This window comes from Podarcis melisellensis (genome assembly GCF_964234715.1).
Source record: "Podarcis melisellensis genome assembly, chromosome: 12".
NCBI lineage: Eukaryota > Metazoa > Chordata > Lepidosauria > Squamata > Lacertidae > Podarcis > Podarcis melisellensis.
Window position 1 is genome coordinate 54,227,941 of NC_138544.1, and position 27,954 is coordinate 54,255,894.

Genomic DNA, 27,954 nt, shown 5'->3' on the forward strand with positions numbered 1-27,954 from the left:
TTTTTATATATAGCTCCAGCATTACGGAGCTTAGGGAATCCATTCGGCAACATATGTAAGCCGATCACCTTTTAATATGACAAACTGGCCTGCCGGGGAGGGGTAGCTGTTGTGGGGTGGCACGAGGGGGGCTGAGTAACAGCTGTAAGTGTAATTCTAGATCCATGGCAGACGCTTTCGTGATTCACTATCGGGGAAGCCTTTTCCTGAAGGACTTTCGGCAGAAAAGCTGGTGACCGGCTGCCTTAGGAACTGTGTGTGTGTGTGTGTGTGTAACAGATTCTGCCTCGGAGTGACTCAAAGTCCCTAAAATCAGGCTCAGGAGCTGTGGGGATAGTCTTGACTGCACACACACACCATATCCCTGGTCTCCTTTGCTAAATCCGGAGCAAAGATTAATGCGCTAAAAATATACTGCAAAGTCAGAGTTGAGTAAACAGCAAAGAAATGCATCTGACGTTTGGTACGAAAGAAGGAAATCCGTCCAAGTCACAAATGCCCCAGGGATGGTTTATCTGATTTGATTTATTGATTTATTCACATGTACGTCGTTGTTTGTGCTGTGTTCCCTCAAGTGACCGGCTGTTCCATGGGCAGCCACATGCAGGATTCATTTCCTCGTCAGGAGCAAGTGCGGTTGTGTTATGGGGCCCTTGGCAACAAACTTTTTTGTGTACAAGTGAACAGTTGGGGAAACAGGCAAGCTGCTAGTCCCTGAGGTGAGGACCACCATACCCATCACGCCAAGCTAGAAACCTTTTCGCAGCCTATTCCAGACAGCTTCGAACAGAGGCTGAGTTTCATTGTGTTCAGATTTCATTCCCCATCCTGCTCCTGGCTTCATATTCCCCCCACACAGAACACTGAGATCATAAGCCCTGTTTCTGGCATTTCCACCATATTAGCAGGACTTGACTGCTCATTTAGTCGCTGGGAACAGCAACAAAATGTTGCAGTATGAAGCAGTGGTGTAGCGTGGGTTGTCAGCACCCGGGGCAAGGCAAGTAATTTGCACCCCCTAACCCGTGGATTTGCGCCCCCTAACCCTAACCCCCAGATGTTACGCCTGGTGCGGCCGGCCCCCCCTGCACCCCCCACGCTACGCCACTGGTATGAAGCGCTTTTGCTTAGTATTCGGGTCAGCCAGCCACTTCCTGCCTCAGGATACTCCACTCCATAATAATAATTTATTATTTATACCCCGCCCATCTGGCTGGGCTTCCCCAGCAACTCTGGGCAGCTTCCAACAAAATATTAAAATACAGTAATGCATCAAACATTAAAAGCTTCCCTGAACAGGGCTGCCTTTAGATGTCTTCTAAAAGTCTGGTAGTTGTTGTTCTCTTTGACATCTGGTGGGAGGGCATTCCACAGGGTGGGGGCCACCACTGAGAAGGCCCTCTGCCTGGTACCCTGTAACTTGGCTTCTCACAGTGAGGGAACCACCAGAAGGCCCTCGGAGCTGGACCTCAGTGTCCGGGTAGAACGGTGGGGGTGGAGACACTCCTTCAGACTACCCGTCCTTCTTGCTTTTACACACCCTGCCCCCAAAATTGCCAGACAGTATTCCCTTTATTTAGGGACGCTGGTGGTGCTGTGGGTAAAACCTCAGTGCCTAGGGCTTGCCGATCGTATGGTCAGCGGTTCGAATCCCCGCAGCGGGGTGAGCTCCCGTCTTCAATCCCAGCTCCTGCCCACCTAGCAGTTCAAAAGCACCCTTAAGTGCAAGTAGATAAATAGGTACCACTCTGGCTGGAAGATAAACAGCGTTTCCGTGTGCTGTGCTGGTGCTGGCTCGCCAGAGCAGCTTCGTCATGCTGGCCACGTGACCCGGAAGTGTCTCCGGACAGCGCTGGCCCCCGGCCTCTTAAGTGAGATGGGCACACAACCCTAGAGTCGGACACGACTGGCCCGTACGGGCAGGGGTACTTTTACCTTTACCTTTACTATTCCCTTTATGTACTTCAGCGGACTTTGAGGGTACCTGCAAAGCTGCAGGTGTATCCCTCTTGCTTGTTGATGGTACCATTTTGGACACATAAGCATTGGCAATACCCTCTGTTTTCAGAAATATGTGGAATGATTGTTAGTGGCCAACTGACGGTAAAGGAAGAAAGTCTTACTGGGACAATAATATTTATATTGTTTTGCCCCAAGTATTTACAGCAGCCTATATATAGTTTATTCAATATCCACTTAGGCATGGTGCTCGCTTGGGTCCTGGACCCCCATCCTGCTTCACCCAAACCTACCTCACAAGGCTGTTGTGAAAATCATGGGGGGGATGAACTCTCAGCGCTGCCTTGAGCTCCGTAGAGCAAAGGCAAGATGTAAAATCCAAGAATACAATAAAGACTGATGGATTTGAGAGTCCAAAATGCTGAAAATCCAGCCAAAATTTTAATGCTTGGGTAATACCGTTCCCAGCATCTTAAAAAGCAGAGACATCACCTTACTGATAAAGCTCCGTATAGTTCAAGCTATGGTTTTCCCAGTAGTGATGTATGGAAGTGAGAGCTGGACCATAAAGAAGGCTGATCGCCAAAGAATTGATGCTTTTGAATTCTGGTGTTGGAGGAGACTCTTGAGAGTCCCATGGACTGCAAGAAGATCAAACCTCTCCATTCTGAAGGAAATCAGCCCTGAGTGCTCACTGGAAGGACAGATCCTGAAGCTGAGGCTCCAAGACTTTGGCCACCTCAGGAGAAGAGAAGACTCCCTGGAAAAGACCCTGATGTTGGGAAAGATGGAGGGCACAAGGAGAAGGGGACGACAAAGGACGAGATGGTGGGACCGTGTTCTCGAAGCTACCAGCATGAGTTTGACCAAACTGTGGGAGGCAGTGGAAGACAGGAGTGCCTGGCGTGCTCTGGTCCAGGGGGTGACGAAGAGTCGGACACGACTAAACAACAACAACAATACCGTTCCACTAATAGCTTAGGATATCTTTCAGCTTTTATGGCATTAATTAACGGGAAACCTTACTAGACATTTACATATTGCATTATGGTGGTGATGTGTAGTACAATATGCTGATGCCGGTTTGGCAGTCAGAATTCGAGACTAACATCTGACATGGCAGATAGCTAAATAAGATGGCTGTTTTCAAAATCCCAGGGGCTTGGGGGTTGTTGGCTTTTTTAAAGCTGAATGTCAAAAGATGTTTTGCAAGGAAATTAAATATATGTACACACCTCCCTCAGACTTGGGGACATTATTTCAGTGGAGCGGATTTGACACAGAGTATTATTTATTTTATTGCATTTATATCTCACCTTTTTTCTCCAAAAGGGTTCACCCCCTCCCTATTTAAACCCCACAACAGTCCTGCGAAGTAGATTAAGTCTGAGAGGCAGTGACTGGTCCCCAATGTTGCCCAGCAAGCTTTGTGGCCAAGTGGGGATTTGAACCCTATTCTCCCAGGTCCTAGTCCAACACTTTAACCACTGCACCACATTGGCTCTCAGTAAACAGATGCCCTGATTAGTCTAGTGTAGTCTGGGGCAACAGCAGGAATTCATAATCCAGCCTGTCCTCCCCTTGCTTTTTATTTTTTTATTTTTTGGAAAACAAAGGGTTAGCAGGTCTTTTCAGAACAGCACATTGTCTCGGCTCCAAGCCATGTTCTTAATCCTCTCTGTGGATTATATTTTCCCATCTGCATTAATTTGCCCCTTTGCGAGGGGACTTAACATCTGATGAGCTCTTTAATCTCTCAAATGTCCCTGTCGCTCCATCAGCTGCAAGGATGGCGAATTAATGTGTGAGATCCACACTGCACAGCCACGAGGTTGCAATGGGACTCTTTCATTCCTCTTTGTCGATTAACCACTGTTCAGCGCCATTTAGGGCCTTCTCGGTGGTGGCTTCTCCTAGACTTTGGCACTCTCTGCCTAGAGAAACCAGACTGGCTCCCTCCTTGCTGTCTTTCTGCCACCTGGTGAAGAACTTCTTCCAACAGGCTTTTGGGAAGCAACTGCGTTCAGTGAAAGGGATGGCGCCATGTTGTTTTTATTACAATTATCCATTTGATTCTAAGAAATCTTTTATGTTTGTGCTCTGCATGGGGTTACTTTTGAAGGTGACCCAGAAACTGCAACTGATCCAGAATGCGGCAGCTAGACTGGTGATTGGGAGTGGCTGCTGAGACCACATAACACCGCTTCTGAAAGACTGACATTGGCTCCCAGTATGTTCCTAAGCACAATTCAATGTGTTCATGCTGACTTTTAAAGCCCTAAATGGCCTTGGCCCAGTATACCTGAAGGAGCGTTTCCACCCCCATCGTTTAGCCCACTGCTCCTCCTCAGAGGGCCTTCTGGCAGTTCCTTCACTGTGAGAAGTGAAGTAACAGGGAACCAGGCAGAGGGCCTTCTCGATGGTGGCCCCCACCTTGTGGAACGCCAGCCCACCAGATGTCAAGGAAATAAACAACTATCTGACTTTTCAAAGACATCTGAAAGCATCCCTGTTTGTTGTTTAGTCATTTAGTCATGTCCAACTCTTCATGACCTCATGGACCAGAGCATGCCAGGCACTCCTGTCTTCCTCTGCCTCCCGCAGTTTGGTCAAACTCATGCTGGTAGCCTCTAGAACACTGTCCAACCATCTTGTCTTCTGTCGTCCCCTTCTCCTTGTGCCCTCCATCTTTCCCAACATCAGGGTCTTTTCCAGGGAGTCTTCTCATGAGGTGGCCAAAGTATTGGAGCCTCAGCTTCAGGTAAAGTATTATTATTGTATGGTTTTAATTATATTAATGTTTAATTGTTTTTTTATCACTGGTTCCCCTGCCCCTATGTTTTTGGCTGTTTTAGCTGATCTGAAAGCTGCCTTGAGTCCCTGTCAGGGGAAAAAGGGCAGGGAATGAATTGATAAATCAATAATAAAAAATAATGTATTAGTGGTATAGTTGAACCCTAAAGAAGAAGAAGAAGAGTTTGGATTTGATAACCCACTTTATCACTACCCTAAGGAGTCTCAAAGCGGCTAACATTCTCCTTTCCCTTCCTCCCCCACAACAAACACTCTGTGAGGTGAGTGGGGCTGAGAGACTTCAGAGAAGTGTGACTGGCCCAAGGTCACCCAGCAGCTGAATGTGGAGGAGCAGGGAAGCGAACCCAGTTCACCAGATTATGAGACTACCGCTCTTAACCACTACACCACCCATGGCTAGTAGAAACAAACCAGTTTGACATCTCATGGTTCGAAGTTGGAATGTTTAGATAAAGCACAATTATTTCCTAATCAGCTGGGCAAACCCCAACGAAGACCTTTAATCTCTGTTGCCAGGAAGAGGCTGCAACTGTGTGCGATGGAAGACTTGCCCGCCCAATCGTTCATTCTGCCTGTTCAGCCAGTTGCACTTCCTTCTGATGGTATCTAACTTTAGATCCTTCTGTAGCATTCCAGAAAGCTCAGCTCCCAGTTTAAATTTAGCCACATTGTGGAGGGACGGCTAGTTCTTCTGGAACAGGGCGTGGAATCCATTCGTCATCGTCAGGCTTTTATTGATGCGTCATGGCAGAGGCCACCAAGTGGTCCCATGACTTCAACACCAGGGACTGGATGACCCAGTTTCCCTGATGGGGGAAATGACCATTCGACTCTGAAGGTTTGGGAGAAGGGGCAGCGCAGCCTTCAGTGTCATCATCTTCATGGTGAAGGCAGCCAAGGAGACCGACAGTAGGTGGCATCAGAGCCAAGGACAGACAGTGGCAAATTATCTCTGCCACCACTCATGGGTCAAGTTTGACAGATGAGAGGGTGCGTGTGAGAGCTTTCTTCATACACCCCTCCCCAAACAATACTTCTTTGCAGTGTTATTTTTCTAGAAAAAGAGGAGCACATGCCCTGTTCTCTTATAAACGGCCTCGGTCCAGTATACCTGAAGGAGTGTCTCCACCCCTATCATTCTGCCCGGACACTGAGGTCCAGCTCCGAGGGCCTTCTGGCGCTTCCCTCGCTGCGAGAAGCCAACTTACAGGGAACCAGGCAGAGGGCCTTCTCGGTGGTGGCGCCCACCCTGTGGAACAACCTCCCCTCAGATGTCAAAGAGGAAAACAATTATCAGACTTGAAGAGGACATCTGAAGGCCGCCCTGCTTAGGGAGGCTTTTAATGTTTAACATACTATTGCATTTTAATATTTTGTTGGAAGCTGCCCAGAGTGGCTGGGGAAACCCAGCCAGATGGGCGGGGTATAAATAATAAATTATTATTATTATTATTATTATTATGGCAATGAGTCCCACCTGAGCACTGCTGGAACTGAGTTCTGGCTGGAAAAAAGCTCTGAATCTTTGTTCAATAAGAACATAAAAATAGCCTGCTGGATCAACCCAGAGGCCCATCTAGTCCAGCATCCTCATCTCAAAGTAGCTAACCCAATGCTTCTATGGGAAGTCCCAGTGGCATTGCATCCTTTGCTGGTGCCCGGGGCAGGGCACAGAGAGTGAACAAAAGCCGTCGCACCAGCCCAGCCCTTGCTGCTTATGCTACCAGGCACACACATGGCAGAGAGGATTTATGGGGCCACGCTATGCCACCTGCCTACGCAGTGGGGAGCCCAGTCAGCCAACCAGCCCTTGATACATCCCCCCAAACACTGGCCCATACCCTCCAACATTTCTCTGATGAAAACAGGGATGTCCCATTCCATAATGATAAGTTTCCTATTTATACCCCACACACCTTACTGGGTTGCCCCAGCCACTCTGGGCGGCTTCCAACATATATAAAAACATGACAAAACATTGAACTTCCTCATACAGGATTGCCTTCAGACGGCTCGGGGGTCAGATAACTCCACACCCTCCAACATTTCTCCAATGGAAGTAGAGACGTCCTAAGGAAAAGCAGGACATTCCGGGATCAAATCAGAAACCGGGACAGCTTCTCTAAATCAAGGATACCCTGGAATATAGGGGCACTTGGAGGGCCTGCTGGCAGCAAGGGGACCTGGAGCCTGGAAGCAAGGCCAGGCCTGGCTTCGGGGCCAGAGGCCCCTGACAGCAGACAAGCTAGGATGGGAATCCGTGCTTAGTTCGCACCACCTCAAAATCATGTTCCTGGGGCTATGGCTATGTCTACACCCCTGGGAAGCCCACGATCTGAACCTAAACACAACAGGTCACTCTTTCCTCTATATTAGGTAAAGGTAAAGGGACCCCTGAACGTTAGGTCCAGTTGCGGACGACTCGGGTTGCGGCGCTCATCTCACTTTATTGACCGAGGGAGCTCCGGGTCATGTGGCCAGCACAACTAAGCTGCTTCTGGCGAACCAGAGCAGCGCACGGAAACAGCGTTTACCTTCCCGCCGGAGCAGTACCTATTTATCTACTTGCACTTTGACATGATTTCGAGCTACTAGGTTGGCAAGAGCAGGGACCGAGCAACGAGAGCTCACCCCATTGCGGGGATTCGAACCACCGACCTTCCGATCTGCAAATCCTAGGCTCTGTGGTTTAACCCACAATGCCAGCCGTGTCCCGGACTTCCTCTATATTACCTACTATTTAATGGTTTATGACAAAATGCAACCTTCCCCCAGAGCCAGAAGCTGGCCATAGATTAGAGGAGCTCCCAAAGAACGGCGAGGTCTGAATCACAGCACACTCACAACATAGCGGCTCTTTACAGAAATAATTTGGCAGCCCTTGTATTTGAGTCTTATAGAAAATATCTTTTTTAATTTAAATGGGGAAAGGAGTTCATTACACAGGTGAGCTTGTACGTAGCTACAGGAGATCTTTGTGGCAGCATACAGGCCCTCAGGGCTGAGGGGCCAGGCACTTTGGCCTAGCGTGTCAAAAAGCCGTAGCGGCCATTTTGCGGGCTGGCCTCTCTCCCTCTCCTTTACTCTGTCTTGTCCTTGTCTCCTTTCTCCTCCTGGAGAGCCAGGACACGTTCTCTCTCCTTGATCAGCTGCACACCGCAGTAAGTGATGAACCAGATGGATAATGTGCTGAGGGGGAAACCTGAGGAGGAGAGCGAAGGAGAAGAGATCAACATGGCCACAGGACAGATATTTCGTAGCTGGCCAGATTTGAGGAACGGGAATGTTATGAGAGAATGAGTATATCTGGGCCACCGTTTTAGACTGGTTTAGCAGTCATTCCCTCTCTGTACATGCTCTCTGTACATACCCTTGGCCCAAAAGGCATGCTCAGAGTTCAGGGACAAATTCCAGATAGGCAAAAACAGTGAGTGGTGTGGCTGGGTGGAAGTCCTGAGGGATAGACAGAGCCTGAGGTTCCCCACCTCTCCCCTTCTATTAGCCCCACCTTTCTCACACCTGGGCCCCCAGATGTTGCTGGACTACAAATACCATCATCCCTTGCTACCAGGACCAGTGGTCAGGGATGATGGGAGTTGTAGTCCAACAACATGTGGGGGCCCAAGGCTGAGGAAGGCTGTTTTAGCTTGAGGTCCATCATACTCTTAACCCAGTTCTGAGGTAGAGTTTTATCGGAGGATGGAAGGGCCTAGGACACCCCCCACAGGGACCAGGGACAGAAAAAGTTATGTGTGCTACTGGAGAGAAGTAAGGAGGGCAAGAGGCCGAGGAGCCTCAGAAACAGCAGGTGTTCAATTCCAAATATCGATCCGTGTCTCTAGTGGGTTTGTCATGTAAGCTGGCTAACGGGTACAGCCTCCTCTGCCGGAGGAACATTACCTGTTTGGAGAATTCTCGTGGCAACGAGAATGGCAAATTCGAGGCTATTGAGGGCAAGAATGTTGTACAGGACGATAGCCCAGAAGTTGGCTGCCCCAAAGAAGCCTCTAATCCGCCGAGACATTGCCTCCGACATTCTGGCCTGCCAGGGAGAAGATACTTGTGTAAGAGTTTCTCGTGGGCATAAGGTTAAGGGTTAACACACATCCATAACAAGTATATCCACTTATAAATGTCATCTCCAACTCCTCGAAAGATTCCATCAACAGTGTCTCCGAAAAATGTTACACATCACTTGGGAAGACGTGTGAGCTAATGCCAGTGTACTGGAAGAAGCGAAGCTCACCAGTGTTGAAGCAATGATTCTTCAACATCCACTTCGTTGGACTGGTCATGTTGTGCGGATGCCTGATGATCGTCTTCCAAAACAACTACTCTATTCCAAACCGTAATGCTGGTGGTCAACAAAAAAGATTTAAAGACTCTCTCAAGGCAAATCTTTAAAAATGTAGTATAAACACCGCCAACTGGGAAACACTGGCCTGCGAGCGCTCCATTGGAGAACAGCCTTTACCAAAGGTGTCGTGGGCTTTGAAGACGCTCAAACTCAGGACGCAAGGGAGAAATGTGCTAAGAGGAAGGCACGCTTGGCAAATCCACACTGTGATCAACTCCCACCCATAAACCTATGTCCCCACTGTGGAAGGACGTGTGGATCCAGAACTGGCCTCCACAGTCACTTACGGACTCACTATTAAAACTGTGTTTATGGAAGACAATCTTACTCGGCTATGAGTGATCGCCAAAGAAGAAAAAGATGACAAGTGCATGCCGTAACGCCAGTAAAAGATCCTTAACTTCTCTGCAATGTGTCTACGAACATACGCTAGTGCTGGCTTCACACATGTAACACAATAACATCTGGAGGGATACCCACCCTCAGCCCAGCCTTAAGAGTCTATCAATGCATTAAGGACCAACGCTTATACCTCTATGGCGGCAAACGGCTTCAGCTGAAAGAACTGCTGCACCCAAAGCTCGAAATTGAGGCCAAAGCAGTTGCAGATGGACCAGATGTAAACTATTTCGCAAGGACCAAGCCAGAGGGTGGTCACAAGAAAGGTGGCGATGGTGGCCACCAGCTCCTTCAAGATGTTGTCGTGATTGCCCCCGATATAATCGTAGACGTACCTAGGAGTCAAAGCACATACACATACACAGTGAGAAGGTTGGTTCGAGTTTTCATGACCCAAGATGCAACAAACTTCTTTTCACCTGCTCCAGAAGGTAGAACCTGAAGTTGACAATTCTATGATTTGATAAGGACCTGGAGGACCAGGTGCGCAGCCTGGGAGTCATTGTGTAATCACAGCTGTCCGTGGAGGCTCAGGTCAATTCTGTGTCCAGGGCGGCTGTCTACCAGCTCCATCTGGTACGCAGGCTGAGACCCTACCTGCCCGCAGACTGTCTCGCCAGAGTGGTGCATGCTCTATTTATCTCTCGCTTGGACTACTACAATGCGCTGTATGTGGGGTTACCTTTGAAGGTGACCCGGAAACTACAACTAATCCAGAATGTGGCAGCTAGACCGGTGACTGGGAGCAGTCGTCGAGACCATATAACACCGGTCTTGAAAGACCTACAGTGGCTCCCAGTATATTTCCGAGCACAATTCAAAGTGTTGGTGCTGACCTTTAAAGCCCCAAACGGCCTCGGTCCAGTATACCTGAAGGAGCGTTTCCATTGTTCTGCCCGGACACTGAGGTCCAGCTCCGGGGCCTTCTGGCGGTTCCCTCGCTGAGAGAAGCCAAGTTACAGGGAACCAGGCAGAGGGCCTTCTCAGTAGTGGTGCCCGCCCTGTGGAACGCCCTCCCCTCAGATGTCAAAGAGAAGAACAACTACCAGACTTTTAGAAGACATCTGAAGGCAGCCCTGTTTAGGGAAGCTTTTCATGTTTAATAGGTTATTGTATTTTAGTGTTCTGTTGGAAGCCACCCAGTGTGGCTGGGGAAACCCAGCCAGATGGGCAGGGTATAAATAATAAATTATTATTATTATGTGGAAATGGCGGGCACTAGATGAATATTCCCTTATTTCTCCACCACCCACTGTGAATAGTTTGTTATGAGAGCAGGAAATCTCCCAGGGACCCCAAGAAACATTAAGTGTCATCGCCGGAAAGGGAACTTACTTGCATAACCAGTCGTTAATCCCTCTGTCAAAGTGTCTGTGAGAGAAATGCAAAAGTTAGATTAAAAAACAGAAGCTTTTGCTTTATTTGTTGCCCCCGGTTCCACATCTATTCCCTCCAGAGCACATGGCTTCTGCAAAGTGCTCTAAGCCCGTGGGTGAAGTAACAGAACCAGATTTTATTTTATTTACCAATTTAGAATTCACGCTTTCATTTTTTAAAAAAATCCAGGCGCCACACAGCATGCAAGAAGAATATCAGCAAAAGGCCTCTGTAAAAACATCGTTGAAAACCTCAATAAGTACTGATTGATTAAGAAAGAGAAACTTCGTGTTTCAAAAGCCTGTCTAAACAATATATACGGCAAGGAATCTTTCACGGTTCTCAAGTGTGCCTTTAAATGCTGCCTCCTCCGCAGCTCAAGGTGCCTTTCAAAGCCAGTCGGAAGAATATAAAAATACCAAAGGCAATGAAAAGCCCACAATACCATAGAAACAAACAGTGGATTTAGAGTTATTGGAGAAATGAGATTTTTATTTTCAAGAGGCAAGCTTTGAACTGTCCCTCTTAGAAACAAAGGTTTGTGTGTGTGTTCCTGCATTTGTTTTTCTGATGGCTGTTCAATGGCTTGGTTTTATTGACTGTTGCTGCTGCCTTTTCATTGACTAATTTTTTGGGGGGGCGGGGGCTGGAAATAGTTTTACATTTTCCATAGTGCTTGGATTCCTGTTGAAAGCAAACAGCTCAAGCTCAGTCGGCAGAGAATGAGAATCTTACTCTTGGGGTTCTGGGTTCGAATGCCACATTGGGCGGGATTCCTGTGTTGCAAGGGGCTGGACTAGATTAGGGCCTTTTCAGTGATGGCTCCGACCTGGTGGAATGCTCTGTCCCATGAGACTAGGGCCCTTCAGGATTTAACCTCCTTCCACTGAGCCTGTAAGATAGAGCTATTCCGCCTGGCCTTTAATTTGAATTCAGCCTGATCTTTTATTTCCCTTCTCTTCCCTCCCCCACCCCTTTTTATGAAGATTACCCACTCTGAGACCCCACAGCTAATTCTCCCCTTGCCTCCTTGCTGGCCCAAGTAGGACTAATTCAGCCAGCTAGTTCTGGTGACTATATACAGTGGTGCCTCGCAAGACGAAAAGAATTCGTTCCGTGATTCTCTTCGTCTAGCGGTTTTTTCGTCTTGCGAAGCAAGCCCATTGACAGCTTAGCGGATTAGCGCTACAGCTGTCAAGCGGCTTCCAGCGATCAGCTGTTAAGCGGCTTATCAGCAGAACAGCTGATAAGCGGCTTATCAGCAGAACAGCTGATAAGCGGCTTAGCGGCTTAAGAAAAGGGCGAAAAAAACGAAAAAAACCTGTGGGGGGACGCAAGATTTTTTCGTCTTGCGAAGCAACCCCATAGGGAAATCCGTTTTGCGAAGCGCCTCCAAAACGGAAAACCCTTTCGTCTAGCGGGTTTTCCGTCTTGCAAGGCGTTCGTCTTGCGGGGCACCACTGTAATGCTTATTGGATGGATTTCTCCCAAATTGATTTTTGAAGTTTGAATTTTATAGTTATTCATGACTATATTGTCTTTTATGCTGCTGCTATGTAGTACAGTCATACCTTGGGATACATACATTTTGGGATGAGTATTTTTGGGTTGTGCTCTGTGGCGACCTGGAAGTAACGGACCGTGTTACTTCTGGGTTTCGCCGCGCGCACATGCACAGACGCTCAAAATGATGTCACGCATATGCATGGAAGTGCCGAAACATGACCTGCGCACACGAAGATGCGTGGACACAGGTTACATTCACTTCGGAATGCGAATGGAGCTCCAGAACGGATCCCGTTCGCATCCACAGGTACCACTGTATTACAATTAAGTGTTTTAATTGACGAGCTTTCAAACTGCTAGGAGCAGGGACTGAGCAATGGGAGCTCACCCCGTCACGGGGATTTGAACCACCGACCTTCTGATCGGCAAGTCCTAGGCTCTGTGGTTTAACCCACAGCGCCACCCACATCCATTTGTGTGGGACATAGTTGACTCTTTATTAGCCAAAACAGATTCTGCGCAGGAGTGGGCAGGCCTAATGAGCACAGCAGCTCATCTCTGGCAGGTCTTGCCCCCACGAAGCAGTTCCTAAGGCTGAAAGTCTCCTCCCGCCTTTCCACAGCTGCCTAAGTCCTCTCCAGGGCAATCTCCCAAGCAACTGGAGACTGTGAAGATATCGGTGGGTATACTCACGTTTCTGCAAAGACGTAGAGCATGGTGATGCATTTGGGCGGCTGAGGGGGATCCAGGTGATCCAACCTGGCGATGGTGTTGATGACCCCAAACATCACTGCGGCTTTCACCCAGTCGTAGACCAGGTTGGAGTAAGCCAGGCCAGCTGCGGAACAGAAGAGGAAGGAGAGGGGCAGCAGGTTGATGTACAAGGAAGCAAGGGCACAGGACTACGCGCAGCATTTTGGGGAACTGGTTTGGATGCAGAAGGTTCCAGGTTCGGTCCTGAGCATCTCCAGGTAAGACAGAGGAAGATTCCCTATATGAAAACTGCCCGTCAGTGTAGACAGGACTGAGCTATATGGGTCAATGTCCTCACTCAGTATAAGGCAACTTTCCATGTACAGTGGTACCTCGGGTTACATACGCTTGAGGTTACACACTCCACTAAGCCAGAAATAGTGCTTCAGGTTAAGAACTTTGCTTCAGGATGAGAACAGAAATCGTGCTCTGGCAGAGGGAGGCCCCATTAGCTAAAGTGGTGCTTCAGGTTAAGAACAGTTTCAGGTTAAGTATGGACCTCCGGAACGAATTAAATTCTTAACCCGAGGTTAATGCAAATTTCTCCTAAAGTACACATCTTTGTGGGACGCGGGTGGCGCTGTGGGTTAAACCACAGAGCCTAGGACTTGCCGATCAGAAGGTCGGCGGTTCGAATCCCCGCGACGGGGTGAGCTCCCGTTGCTCAGTCCCTGCTCCTGCCAATCTAGCGCAGTGTTTCCCAACCTTTTTTGGGCAAAGGCACACTTGTTTCATGAAAAAAATCTTGAGGCACACCACCATTAGAAAATGTTTAAAAAATTAACTGTGTGCCTATATTGACTATATATAAAGTAACTCTCTTTAATACAGTGTTTCCCAACCTTTTTTGGGCAAAGGCACACTTGTTTCATGAAAAAAATCTTGAGGCACACCACCATTAGAAAATGTTTAAAAAATTAACTGTGTGCCTATATTGACTATATATAAAGTAACTCTCTTTAATAGGCATCAAATAAACACAAAGAAAGTATTTTATAATTACTTTATTATGAAATAGGACGCACCTACTTTTTTTGGGGGGGGAAATAAAGGAAATTTTTTCCCCCTTTATTTCCCCCCCCAAACCAGGTCGGGGAACAGTGGGATGGCGGTGCTGCGCCTCCCCGCTGTCCCCCGAGCTTGTGGGGCTGGCGCGCAAGGCTTGCCAACACGAGTGCGCAAGGCTTGCCAACAGCAGCGTGGAGCACGGGGCGTCCTCCAAAGGGCGCCCCGTGCTCCCGGCTTCCGCCCGCAAGCCTTGCGCTCTCGGGGGGAGATCCCCTGGGTGCGCAAGGCTTGCCGACACCAGCGCGGAGCACGGGGCGTCCTCCGAAGGGCGCCCCGTGCTCCGCGCTGCCAGCTCCCTCCCGCAAGTCTTGCGCTCTCGGGGGGAGATCCCCCGGGTGCGCAAGGCTTGCCGACACCAGCGCGGAGCACGGGGCGTCCTCCGAAGGGCGCCCCGTGCTCCGCGCTGCCAGCTGCCGCCCGCAAGCCTTGCGCTCTCGGGGGGAGATCCCCCGGGTGCGCAAGGCTGGCCAACACCAGCGCGGAGCACGGGGCGTCCTCCGAAGGGCGCCCCGTGCTCCACGCTGCCAGCTGCCGCCCGCAAGCCTTGCGCTCTCGGGGGGAGATCCCCCGGGTGCGCAAGGCTTGCCGACACCAGCGCGGAGCACGGGGCGTCCTCCGAAGGGCGCCCCGTACTCCGCGCTGCCAGCTGCGGCCCGCAAGCCTTGCGCTCTCGGGGGGAGATCCCCCGGGTGTGCAAGGCTTGCCGACACCAGCGCGGAGCACGGGGCGTCCTCTGAAGGGCGCCCCGTGCTCCGCGCTGCCAGCTGCCGCCCGCAAGCCTTGCACTCTCGGGGGGAGATCCCCCGGGTGCGCAAGGCTTGCCGGCACCAGCGCGGAGCACGGGGCGTCCTCCGAAGGGTGCCCCGTGCTCCGCGCTGCCGGCTGCTGTCCGCAAGCCTTGCGCTCTCGGGGGGGAGATCCCCCGGGTGCGCAAGGCTTGCCGACACCAGCGTGGAGCACGGGACGTCCTCTGAAGGGCGCCCCGTGCTCCGCGCTGCCAGCTGCCGCCCGCAAGCCTTGCACTCTCGGGGGGAGATCCCCCGGGTGCGCAAGGCTTGCCGGCACCAGCGCGGAGCACGGGGCGTCCTCCGAAGGGCGCCCCGTGCTCCGCGCTGCCAGCTGCCGCCCCAAGCCTTGCGCTCTCGGGGAGAGATCCCCCGGGTGCGCAAGGCTGGCCAACACCAGCGCGGAGCACGGGGTGTCCTCCGAAGGGCGCCCCGTGCTCCGCGCTGCCGGCTGCCGCCCGCAAGCCTTGCGCTCTCGGGGGGAGATCCCCCGGGTGCGCAAGGCTTGCCGGCACCAGCGCGGAGCACGGGGCATCCTCCGAAGGGCGCCCCGTGCTCCGCGCTGCCAGCTGCCGCCCCAAGCCTTGCGCTCTCGGGGGGAGATCCCCCGGGTGCGCAAGGCTGGCCAACACCAGCGCGGAGCACGGGGTGTCCTCCGAAGGGCGCCCCGTGCTCCGCGCTGCCGGCTGCCACCCGCAAGCCTTGCGCTCTCGGGGGGAGATCCCCCAGGTGCGCAAGGCTGGCCAACACCATCGCGGAGCACGGGGCGTCCTCTGAAGGGCGCCCCGTGCTCCGCGCTGCCAGCTGCCGCCCGCAAGCCTTGCGCTCTCGGGGGGAGATCCCCCGGGTGCGCAAGGCTTGCCGGCACCAGCGCGGAGCACGGGGCGTCCTCCGAAGGGCGCCCCGTGCTCCGCGCTGCCAGCTGCCGCCCCAAGCCTTGCGCTCTCGGGGGGGAGATCCCCCGGGTGCGCAAGGCTTGCCAACACCAGCGCGGAGCACGGGGCGTCCTCCGAAGGGCACGCCGTGCTCCGCGCTGCCGGCTGCCGGCTGCCGTCCGCAAGCCTTGCTCCTGGCGCCCGACTCGCCCGCCTCCCTCCCACGGCACACCAGGCAACGTCCAGCGGCACACTAGTGTGCCGTGGAACACCGGTTGGGAAACACTGATCTAGCGGTTCAAAAGCACATCAAAGTGCAAGTAGATAAATAGGTACCGCTCTGGCGGGAAGGTAAACGGCATTTCCGTGCGCTGCTCTGGTTCGGCAGAAGCAGCTTAGTCATGCTGGCCACATGACCCGGAAGCTGTACGCCGGCTCCCTTGGCCAATAAAGCGAGATGAGCGCCGCAACCCTGGAGTCAGCCACGACTGGACCTAATGGTCAGGGCTCCCTTTACCTTTATGCATCTTTGTATGCAATTTTGACTAATATACAAACTTTTCTTTGCATGCTAATGTATGCATTTTTGCACATGTTATCTGATGTGAGAACTGCATTGCAAAATTCAGAGAAGTGCAAATTTCAAAGGAGAATTTTGCTTCGTTTCGCTGATTGGTTTGAGAAGTGGGAATTGGTGTCTAATTAAAACACAAACCGCTTCCAACATCTTTCCCCATCCCTGCATTCTACTGGAATGTCTCCTCTGAAAGTAATCTTAAGAGCACGTGGGAATGATCTATGTGGAAAACACACCGGAAGGAAAATTAGAAAGGGGCTTCCTCTACCCCCTGAGCACAGAACTGAGAACTCACTCACCCAACGCCCAATCTGAGAGGTGGTTGACAAACTTCATGTCCGAAGGAAGGGTCAGGATATAGAAGAAGTGGAAAAAGACATCCACTGCCATGATGGCCACAAGATGGACGAAAGCATGGACACAGATGTGCCACATCTCATAGTCTTTGCGCCGCATCTCACTGATGTGCACCTGTGGTCAGGGAAAAGGGGGGAGATGGAAGGACTTGCACTTTGTTCATGGACCAAGAGAGAACATCACGTAGCATGAATGATTGTCTTGGGGAGAATAATAATAACAACAATATTTTTTTATTTATACCCCACCCTTCCTAGTTCAGAAAACCGGGCTCAGGGCGGCTAACAACAAATTTAAAACACTTAATTGATGCAACAAAAAACAGCAGAAAACTTGAATTATAATAAATTCAGAATTCAAAAATCAATTTAGGGGGGAAATCCATCCAATAAACATTAGATGATCACCAGTACGCTGGCTAAGTTAGTCCTATTTGGGCCAGCGAGGAGACCAGGGAAGAATTAGCTGTGGGATCCCAGAGCGGGTAATCTTCATAAAAAGGGGAGGGAAGGAAGGGGGAAAGGCTAAGTTCAAATTGAAAGCCAGGCAGAATAGCTCTGTCTTACTGGCCTGCGGAAGGAAGTTAAATCCTGCAGGGCCCTGGTCTCATGGGACAGAGCATTCCACCAGGTGGGAGCCATCACTGAGAAGGCCCTGGCCCTGGTGGAGGATAATCTGACTTCCTTAGGGCCCGGGACCTCTAAACTATGATTATTCATGGACCTTAAGGTCCTCTGCAGGGCATACCAGGAGAGGCAGTCTCGTAAATACGAGGGCCCTAAACCACAAAGGGTTGCCCAACAGCCCCCCTTCCAAGAAAGGAGCAGCAAAGAGCATGACAGTGAATCCAGCCCACCTGGTCATAGAACTGGTCAAAGGTCATGACAGGTCCGAAGAAAAAGAAGGGGAGGTAGAAATTGTATTTCAGGAGGGCGAAGATGGAGTAATTGCCTTCCTTCCTCTCGCAGTTCTCCAGGGCAAAACTCATGGCACGCATGATGCTGAAGCCAGTTCCTCCGTAAAAGAGAACATCTTGAAGATCAAAATTTCCTGTTACAAACCCATTCTGGACAAAAGAGAATAGTTACCACATATACCAAGGAAACGAGGTTGCTTCAGAGTCTCGTCTGGTGCATAGAAACCTCTCGGTTCGCCCTGTGCACTAGATCTTTCAGGCAGCCTTGATCTGAACATATTTTTGAACAATCTATATTATAATATAAAAGGGTGGCGCTGTGGGTTAAACCACAGAGCCTAGGACTTGCCGATCAGAAGGTCGGCGGTTCAAATCCCCTGACAGGGTGAGCTCCCGTTGCTCAGTCCCTGCTCCTGCCAACCTAGCAGTTCAAAAGCACGTCAAAGTGCAAGTAGATAAATAGGTACTGCTCCAGTGGGAAGGTAAACGGCGTTTCCGTGCGCTGCTCTGGTTCGCCAGAAGTGGCTTAGTCATGCTGGCCACATGATCCGGAAGCTGTACGCCGGCTCCCTTGGCCAATAAAGCCAGATGAGCGCTGCAACCCCAGAGTTGGCCACGACTGGACCTAATGGTCAGGGGTCCCTTTACCTTTTATATTATAATATATCCCTTATTAACACCATCCCATTGGCGGGTTGAGCAGATGAGACCAAGTGTGGGTCCAACAGTCGAGAAGGCGGTTTCTGCCTGAGCTGTGGAGGGAAGTGAGGGGCAGATGGGGGCTTGTCCACCCGGGAAGGGAGCCCTTCTAGGAGAAGAAAAACTCTGATCCTGAACCTCTTGTGATTATACTCATTCACAAGAAAGGCTTCAGAAGTAAACCCCAGAGAACAATTGATATCTGCAGCCTTGTATGACATCTTCGGGAGAAGAAAAGCCCAAGGAGGAAAGCTTACACAAATCTGGAGTGAGGTCCCTAAGACGGTTGGATTGCCTTGTTTGCCTCCTTCCAGCAACTCCAATAGCCAAACTGGGAGTGGCTCTGCTTCTTTGCTCTGCTTTTCTTTGGCTTTATCAGCAAAGCTGAGAGAGGGGTCACTTTGGTGCTACTAACACAACAAAAACAATGCAGGAGGCAGCAGTTGCGAGTTACTGTTCTCTGCAGCCACAGCTGGTGCTGTGATTCTCCAGCAATGTGGCTTCACCCCTGGAGGCACACTCCACCGTCTCTTGAGACAGACCGATGCCAACAAGAGGTCCGGAGGGTGGCAACACAAGGGCCTTCTCTGCAGTGGCTCCCCTTCTGTGGAATGTTCTTCCCAAAGAAATTTGCCTAGCACTTCATTATACACCTTTAGGCACCAGGCAAAAACGTTGCTTCTTAACCTGACTTGATCAGCATCCCATACCCTTTTAAAATGTGGCTCTTTTTGGGGGGGCGTAATTATTGGGTTATTGCTTTTTATTTTATATGCCGTGATCCTTTTATGTGAACTGCCCTAAGACCTCCGAGTATAGGGCAGTATATAAATTCTTTTTTTTAAAAAATAGTTTTTATTAAGAATTTCAACATAACAAATTATCAAAACATATCATCTCCTTTTCACCCCCCCAATTTTTCCCCTCTCTCCCGCCCCCAAGACTTCCCTCAGCTCCTCTCTGATTTTTCAACGCATATTATTCTCTGCATATTATCAAATTGTCGAGATCCTTAAATCATCTATTATGTTAACAATCAATAAATTTGTGTATTTTATTCAAAACCTGCCAAGAAGTCCAATTCGGGTTTTTTAAGTACTATATTTTTTTTCTGTATAAGATTCACTTTTTCCCTCCTAAAAAGTAAGGGGAAATGTGTGTGCATCTTATGGAGCGAATGCAGGCTGCGCAGCTATCCCAGAAGCCAGAACAGCAAGAGGGATTGCTGCTTTCACTGCACAGCGATCCCTCTTGCTGTTCTGGCTTCTGAGATTCAGAATATTTTTTTCTTGTTTTCCTCCTCCAAAAACTAGGTGTGTCTTGTGGCCTTGGGTGTCTTATAGAGCGAAAAATACGTCAATTTGTAAAAAGTTCCCATTCTTCTTTAAAGTCACAGTTGTCCTTATCTCGAGGGCAATATATAAATTCAATAAACAACAACAACAAATTGCCCCTCAATGCCAGCCCCATGGGGTAGGCTAGGCTGAAAGACAATAATAACTTGCTTAGCCTCCCCCAGTGAGTTCCAGGGCCGAGTGAGCAATTTGGACCCTGCCTTGGATCTGGGCCTTCTTGAGCCCCATAACCCAGAGATAGCCAATGTGCTTCCTTCCAGAGACTGTTGGGTTCCAGCTCTCCTTGGCCCCAGCCAGCATGACAAATGGTCAGGGATGATAGGAGCCCAAGAACATTTGGAGGCCACCACATGGACCATGTCTGGTCTGGTCCTGAGGACTCGGCCAGCCAAGTTCCTCTTTGGCAGGTGAGGTAGCTGCACACCGACATACCTGCCAGCTGCTGAACGGCTCCACCTTGAAGGAGGCCAAGCTGCAAAGGCCCGCGATGAAACACAGCCACTTCTGCTTAACGAGCGAGATGGTGTAGATGACCAAGCAGTGGGACAGGACGATCATCAGGAAAGTGCTGCCCATTGTTCCCAGCACAGCCAGTAGCCCGTACGCCATGTAAACCACAGACCTGTGCTGTGAGAGAACGAAATAACCTTTTGTCTACTTTTATCGCAGGCCTTTGTGGTCCCTTCTCTTCTGTTCATGGCCCGTGGGGCTAGAATACCTTCCTCCGCAGATGTCCATCTAAGCAGCACCTTCAGATCTCATTTCACATTCCTGGCTGCGCGGAAACCTCCCTTCCCATGGGCAACATTGTTTTTCCCCTGACCGTGCAGCTCTTTCTCCCCCAAAAACAGATTTCCAAGGGGGGGAAACCACACATTTCTGGAGATGGAGGAGAAATTTGGCTTGGTCTGCATTGAATGCAGTCTGACCTTGTTTTCACTCCCCCAAAGCAACTATCCTTCAAAAGTTGCACTCCTTCAAGTTCTCCAACCAAAAATGTACACAAAAGTAAGTGTACATATTAGTGAAAATAGTGTGCAAACATACACACACACTTCCAGTATACCTGAAGGAGCGTCTCCACCTCCATTGTTCAGCCTAGACATTGAGGTCCAGCACCGAGGGCCCTCTGGCGGTTCCCTCACTGCGAGAAGTGAGGTTACAGGGAACCAGGCAGAGGGCCTTCTAAGTGGTGGCACCTGCCCTGTGGAATACCCTCCCGTCAGATGTCAAGGAAACAAACAACTATCTGACTTTTAGAAGACATCTGAAGGCATCCCTCTTTAGGGAAGTTTTTAATGTTTGATGTTTTATCTTGTTTTTAATATTCTGTTGGGAGCTGCCCAGGGTAGCTGGGGAAGTGCTCCAAATACCAGGTTGCAAACCTAGGATTCTGGGATAAAGAAGCATGGCTTTTTCATTTGTCCTGGTTCCCCTCAACCTCTGCTTCAGGGGTCTGGAATCTTTGCCTCCTCCCAGATCATGCTCGGCTACAGCTCCCATCTGCCCCAGCCAACATGGGGATGCTGGGAGCAGCACCTAGGAAGTCAGAGGTTCTGCACACCTGCTCTGATTTCTGTAGCATCTTTCCTGGTGGAGAGTTCTGGAGAACTTGGGAAGCCTGCCACACTTTGAGGACATTGGTGTATTAACTTATGGTCTGTGTGTGTGGTTTGGGAGCTGCACGGACAGGGAAAAAACTATGTTGTCCAGGGTTGTAAAGACTGTGGAGAGAATAATTGGGTACACTCTTCCCACCTTGGATCAAATCTATGCTTTCAGGTGCCATAAGAAAGCTGCAGAGATAGTGCAGGATAGTGCGCACCCTGGAAATGATCTCTTCCAGCTTCTGCCTTCTGGAAGAAGGTACAGGGTTATAAAGACTAGGACTAGCCGCCTGAGAAACAGTTTCTACCCAAATGCGATTTTGGTTTTAAACGCAGTGTAAGGTAGTCTCTGTCGGAGTATATTGTATTTAATTATGGGGTATCAGAGTTTTTAGGGGGCCAACCATAGCTGGGATAGCAGGCTTGTTGGTTTCTGAATGTCTGATGTAGATTTTCACTTTTGTTGTTCTGTATGGGACAATGACAATAAAGATTGTCGCATCATATCATTTAGGTCCCTCCACTGCCCAGATATGAACATCTATGGTTTATAGTTTTTTGCCTGGATCAGAATGGCTACATTTTGCATGCCTTGAAGTAATACAGGAGAATCTGTACACAGCAATGATGCATCATGTCAAAGTCAGGGCTTCCGGTGGAATCTCAACTATCTCTACTCAGAAATAAACCCCAATGAATTCACAGGGGCTTTCTCCCTGGTAAGTTGAGTTAGGACTGCAGCCTTATTACCCGTGATCTTGACTCCCTCAAGGCTTCCTATTCCCCACCCACCTCAAATTGCTCACTATATAACTAGTTTCTAGGTGTATTCAGTGCAATGATCTTCAGGTCCATTTCTGCGACTGATCACATTGCTTGTTTAATTGCTGCTAAAGTAAATTTATTTTGGCTGCTCGAAATTAATTCACTAGATAGCTCTGGTGTATGTGTGCCTATTTAACTATCACAGGAGAGTTTAAGCCGACCCGTTTTGATCAACATGTTCAACACATTTAGACAGGCTTGAGTCAACATTAGTATATTTACATGAATATATTTATATGTTGTTTCTACAGAATCCATCATTGATTCTAACCCATGCCTTTTTCCCCAGTTCTGATTTCCATCCCCCTCATTTCCAGCTTTCTTTTAATTTCCACTGATGAGTCTTCATATATTTTTTGTTGACCTTGGTCACGATCCAGCCACAGATGGAACACTTTTCAGACATAAGCATTTTGTAACAAAAACCTGCCAGCAGGTGGTGCTGTAAGCCTTACTTAAGGGCCAGGGTACTGTACTTGCTTACTTGAGGAGTCGTCATGGAGCAGATCTTGGCGAAGAGGACATGCCCAGAGAGGGCAAAGATGATGAAGTTTCTGAAGGAAGTGAACCACATGGCCCATTCAAAGTCAGCTGCATCCTGCAAGGACAGAGAACTGAACCAGTAAGATCACAGAAGCTCAGATTTTCTGCTTTCACAAGCCCTGCCTCAACGCACAATCAACACAGCAGCTGGTCCTGTTTGCCGGAGAAAAAGTTGACACAACTTTCTGGATGATTCCAGATAGGTGTTTATTTCGGGATCGGTGCAGTTTTTCTGGTCATTCACATGGCATCACAAGCATCAAAATGTGATCCTCTAACCCACCCGTCCTGTCCATTTTCTCTCGATTTACCCTTCCCCTGTCTGGAAGAAGCAACCATATCCCTGGTTGCTGTGGAGCTGCATGGAAATATGTAAACAAGGGTTCAAATGGCAGGCAAAACTAAGTGCATTGCATAGGCTTAATAGGGCCAGCCCAGCCATTGGGCAGAGTGAGGTTGCTGCCTCAGGCAGGTCTGGCGGCAGCTTAACCATCACTCATGTTTTTAATATTCTGTTGGAAGCCACCCAGAGTGGCTGGGGAAACCCAGCTAGGTGGGTGGGGTATAAATAACATATTATTATTATTATTAGATAAGGGCCCCAGGGTGTGGAAAGACCTCCCACCAGTACATGATAGGGCTTGCTGATCAGAAGGTCGGCGGTTTGAATCCCCGCGATGGGGTGAGCTCCTGTTGCTCGGTCCCTGCTCCTGCCAACCTAGCAGTTCAAAAGCATGTCAAAGTGCAAGTAGATAAATATGTACCGCTCCGGCAGCAAGGTAAACAGCATTTCCGTGCGCTGCTCTGGTTCGCCAGAAGCGGCTTAGTAATGCTGGCCACGTGACCCGGAAGCTGTATGCCGGCTCCCTCGGTCTATAGAGCGAGATGAGCGCCGCAACCCCAGAGTCGGTCACGACCAGACCTAACTGTCAGGGGTCCCTTTACCTTTTACCTGCATATTTCTCAATACCAGTATCATAGGTGCCCACCGTGTGGGGCTGTGTGTGCTCCAGCCCCCACAACATTCCCCATGAAGGGGCCATGCACAATGTCAGCACACCCAATGGCAGAGCATAACCTTCCACCAAGCGTGCCCCTGAGGGAGACCATTGCACCCGGCCCGGCCAGGCACGCTGCCCAACTGAGGAGATGAGTGGAAATGCTGCCCCGACTTTCTTTCTTCTCTCCACCTCCCGGGTCAGACCTGACACAGGAGTGGAGCTGAGGTTGGGATGAGGGAGCTGGCTTCTCCCTCGTGGGGGCAGCCCAGTGCCTCTCCTCCGCTCTGTCCACCCCCGGATCATATTTGATCCGAGAGCTCCAGTTGCGTGCCAGAACCAGACTCCAATGAGAAGAAGAAGAAGAGTTTGGATTTGATATCCCGCTTTATCACTACCCAAAGAAGTCTCAAAGCGGCTAACATTCTCCTTTCCCTTCCCCCCCCCACAACAAACACTCTGTGAGGTGAGTGGGGCTGAGAGACTTCAGAGAAGTGTGACTAGCCCAAGGTCACCCAGCAGCTGCATGTGGGGGAGCAGAGACGCGAACCCGGTTCCCCAGATTACGAGTCCACCACTCTTAACCACTACACCACACTGGCTGAGGGAGCCTGTGTGGGGGCACCCAGTCAAACTCCCTCTCAAAAATGACATCAGATGCATGCATGCATACGGTCCTGGGCACCCACTGTCCTGGGTCCAAGCCAGCAGGCCTGTCCAGTTTTCACTGCCCTCCATGCTGGGTTTTTGGATGTTTTTCAGTGACAGGAAGCGATGCTGCTTTTGAACAAGAGTGAACATCTGTAGTAGCTGTGGCCCCATAGATCACGGGAAGTTATTGACTTCAATGTGCCCTGGCCCATAGATCTATGATTTCATAGATCTGCAGTCGTGGCAGGATCCTGCACCCAGTCATATTTTGTACGCCCACCCAGATGCACTTACCCATATGCCCTGGCCCATAGATCTATGATTTCATAGATCTGCAGTCCTGGCAGGATCCTGCACCCAGTCATATTTTGTACGCCCACCCAGATGCACTTACCCATATGCCCTGGCCCATAGATCTATGATTTCATAGATCTGCAGTCCTGGCAGGATCCTGCACCCAGTCATATTTTGTACGCCCACCCAGATGCACTTACCCATATGCCCTGGCCCATAGATCTATGATTTCATAGATCTGCAGTCCTGGCAGGATCCTGCACCCAGTCATATTTTGTACGCCCACCCAGATGCACTTACCCATATGCCCTGGCCCATAGATCTATGATTTCATAGATCTGCAGTCCTGGCAGGATCCTGCACCCAGTCATATTTTGTACGCCCACCCAGATGCACTTACCCATATGTCTCCCAGTCTTCCTCTCTGCCTACACAATTCACACATACTCCACCCGCATCCCTCCTCCATGCAAATTCACTGAACAGCCCCTCCGACAGCTCTGGAGGCAACGGGAAATTTTGGCAAATTTTAAACAGGTGTGAATATTCATTGCAGCCTGGAACGACCCAGCCCCCTTCTAAGCAGCGACTGGCCAAAGATGGCCCCCAAAATTGTACCGCTCACCATTTTCCTGCCAAAGTAATGCCATCCTGGTTTAATGTTCTCCCGGAAAGCTTTTCGGTTCATGCTTTCTGAAAGAGAAAATGTGTTACTTGTTGGGGGAAGCACCGGGTCGCATCAAGGAAACACCTTGGCTCGGCCAATCTAGTGCCCTCCAGGCATTCTAAACTACAACTCTGTTATGTACTGAGTTGAATAAGATCAAATTGCAGCAGTCTGATTGGTCCTAGAACAATAGGATCCAGAATGCAGCAGTCTGATCCACAGTAGTCTGGTCCACAGGAGCCACCCAATCCAACTCCAGGTGGAAGTGAAGCCGCAACCTGATTGGCCTACAGGAGAATCCCAGAATTAGCCAATCATGTGGGGCCCATTGTGTAAATAATGTATATAAAGCAGACATTTAGGGGGAAATTGCATTCCTCACTACTATGAGCTGAATAAAGAGCCTGAAATCCACACTCGACTCCGAGTATATTTCATGTACTGAGCTCAATCCTAGAAAAATAGGATCCAGAATGCAGCAGTCTGATTGGTCCGCAGGAGCCACCCAATCCAGCTCCAGGTGGAAGTGAATCAGCGACCTGATTGGCCTGCAGGAGCAGCCCAGAATTAGCCAATCATTCGGGGACCATTGTGTAAATAATGTATATATAGCCAGACGTTTTGGGGGAAGTTTCATTCATTGCTACTACGAGCTGAATAAAGAGCATGAAATTCACACTCGACTCTGAGTATATTTCAAATTCCCACTGCGTCAATCATCTGGCATCCTCCTGACCAGAGTTATTGCACCATGCCAGGATGGAGGGGAGGGGAAAGGCAAGGCAGTGGCCAGGTTGGTGCAAACACCTTGGCAGGACCACCAGATTGGCTTCGCAGGAGTGTGTGCACCATGCCTGTCTCTTTCCACTGTGCCCTTCCCTTTCCCCATGTTGGTATGTTGCAGCAACTCAGCCAGATGGCATACTGCAGTGACTCGGTGACTCGCCACACTGGCCGCTGCCCTTATTTGATCACCGGGGAAAGAGTCCTGTCCACAATCTGTTACGGTCGTTTTGTAGTACACAACCACATGCTCTGGGTAGTTTCTGGTACCTGCCACAGACAAAGGATGGAGTCAGGGGTAAGTCAGGGGGTGAGCTGCACATGTTTGAAAGTGGCACATGTTGCTATGGCAACACACCATCAACTCCAACTCAACTTGGCACAGAGGCAATGGGGTGGTGGGGAATGAGCCACACACAGAGGTCTGCACGCTTGTGTGCAACATCTGTGCAACGGCGCACTGGGGCTGAGCTTAGGAACCCGCCACCCTACTGCGCATGCCCTGGCGACTCCAGGGAGCCTAGGCAGGTGCCAAAATGCTGACCTTTACTCCAAGTGTTATGGAGCAACTTCAAAACTTCTGGCCAAATGCTTGGCTTTTGCTCAACAGGCTCTGTCCTTCCGTTTTACCCTCTTAATCCTCCTTCACAAATGCAGCCAAACTTTAAGTTGGCGTGACAGCACTGCCTTCCCAGCCTCCCTGTATCCTTGCACCACTGTCTGTGTTAAATACCAAGGCTCATGTAGCTCTTTAAGGAGCACAGGGTGCTAATACCACAGTGTAACTACTGTATTTTCCGCTCTATAGGATGCACCGGACGATAAGACGCACCTAGTTTTGGGGGGAGGAAACAAGAAGAAAAAAATTCTGAACCCCAGAAGCCAGAACAGCAAGAGGGATCTGGCTTCTTGGATAGCCTCTTGCTGTTCTGGCTTCGGGGACAGCCTTTGAAGCCTCCGCAGAGCAGCAGGCTGAAGGCACCCCACTGCTCTGCGGAGGCTTTGCACAGCTAACCCCAAGCTAGAACAGCGAGACGGAGCGCTGCGCAGCGCTCCGTCTCCCTGTTCTGGCTTTGGGCTTAGCTGCACAGCCTGCATTCACTCCATAAGACGCACAAACATTTTCCTTTACTTTTTAGAAGGGAAAAAGTGTGTCCTGTAGAGCGAAAAATACAGTATACAATGAAAACTATTGTTATTGTTGTTGTTAAAAAGCAAGGGGCTATATTTTCCCTTTCTGTGGGCAGGCTTAAGGCTTCTCCAGACTGATGGGGGTGGGGCTGAGGGTCCCCCCCCCCGCTACATTTCATTGATGCAATCAGTGTCATTAATAATAACAACAATAACAACAATAATAATAATTTATTATTTATACCACACCCATCTGGCTGGGTTTCCCCAGCCATTCTGTGTGGCTTTCAACAGAATATCAAAATACAATAATCTATTAAACATTAAAAGCTTCCCTAAACAGGGCTGCCTTCAGATGTCTTCTAAAAGTCTGGTAGTTGTTGTTCTCTTTGACATCTGGTGGGAGGGCGTTCCTCAGGGCGGGTGCCACTACCGAGAAGGCCCTCTGCCTGGTTCCCTGTAACTTGGCTTCTCGCAGTGAGGGAACTGCCAGAAGGCCCTCAGAGCTGGACCTCAGTGTCTGGGCAGAAGGATGGGGGTGGAGATGCTCCTTCAGGTCTACTGGGCTGAGGCCGTTTAGACTTTAAAGGTCAGCACCAACACTTTGAATTGTGCTCGGAAACCAATGCAGATATCTCAGGACTAGTGTTACATGGTC

General features: G+C 49.9%; 1 protein-coding gene across 2 annotated transcripts in view; it reads right to left on the reverse strand.

Annotated features, from left to right (window-relative positions):
* Positions 1–7,665: 7,665 nt before the first annotated feature.
* The window catches only part of HHATL (hedgehog acyltransferase like), a 31,106-nt gene continuing 10,817 nt past the window's right edge, over positions 7,666–27,954 (reverse strand). For both annotated transcript variants that reach the window (XM_081882531.1, XM_081882530.1), the window contains 10 exons: positions 25,341–25,408; positions 22,714–22,827; positions 20,230–20,424; positions 17,684–17,893; positions 16,770–16,941; positions 13,106–13,250; positions 10,865–10,900; positions 9,663–9,864; positions 8,674–8,815; positions 7,666–7,975 (listed from right to left, as the gene is read on the reverse strand). In XM_081882531.1, coding sequence (XP_081738657.1) covers positions 7,854–7,975; positions 8,674–8,815; positions 9,663–9,864; positions 10,865–10,900; positions 13,106–13,250; positions 16,770–16,941; positions 17,684–17,893; positions 20,230–20,424; positions 22,714–22,827; positions 25,341–25,403 — 1,401 coding nt within the window. In that variant the 5' untranslated portion in view covers positions 25,404–25,408 and the 3' untranslated portion in view covers positions 7,666–7,853. The remainder of the gene's footprint in view (positions 7,976–8,673; positions 8,816–9,662; positions 9,865–10,864; positions 10,901–13,105; positions 13,251–16,769; positions 16,942–17,683; positions 17,894–20,229; positions 20,425–22,713; positions 22,828–25,340; positions 25,409–27,954) is intronic.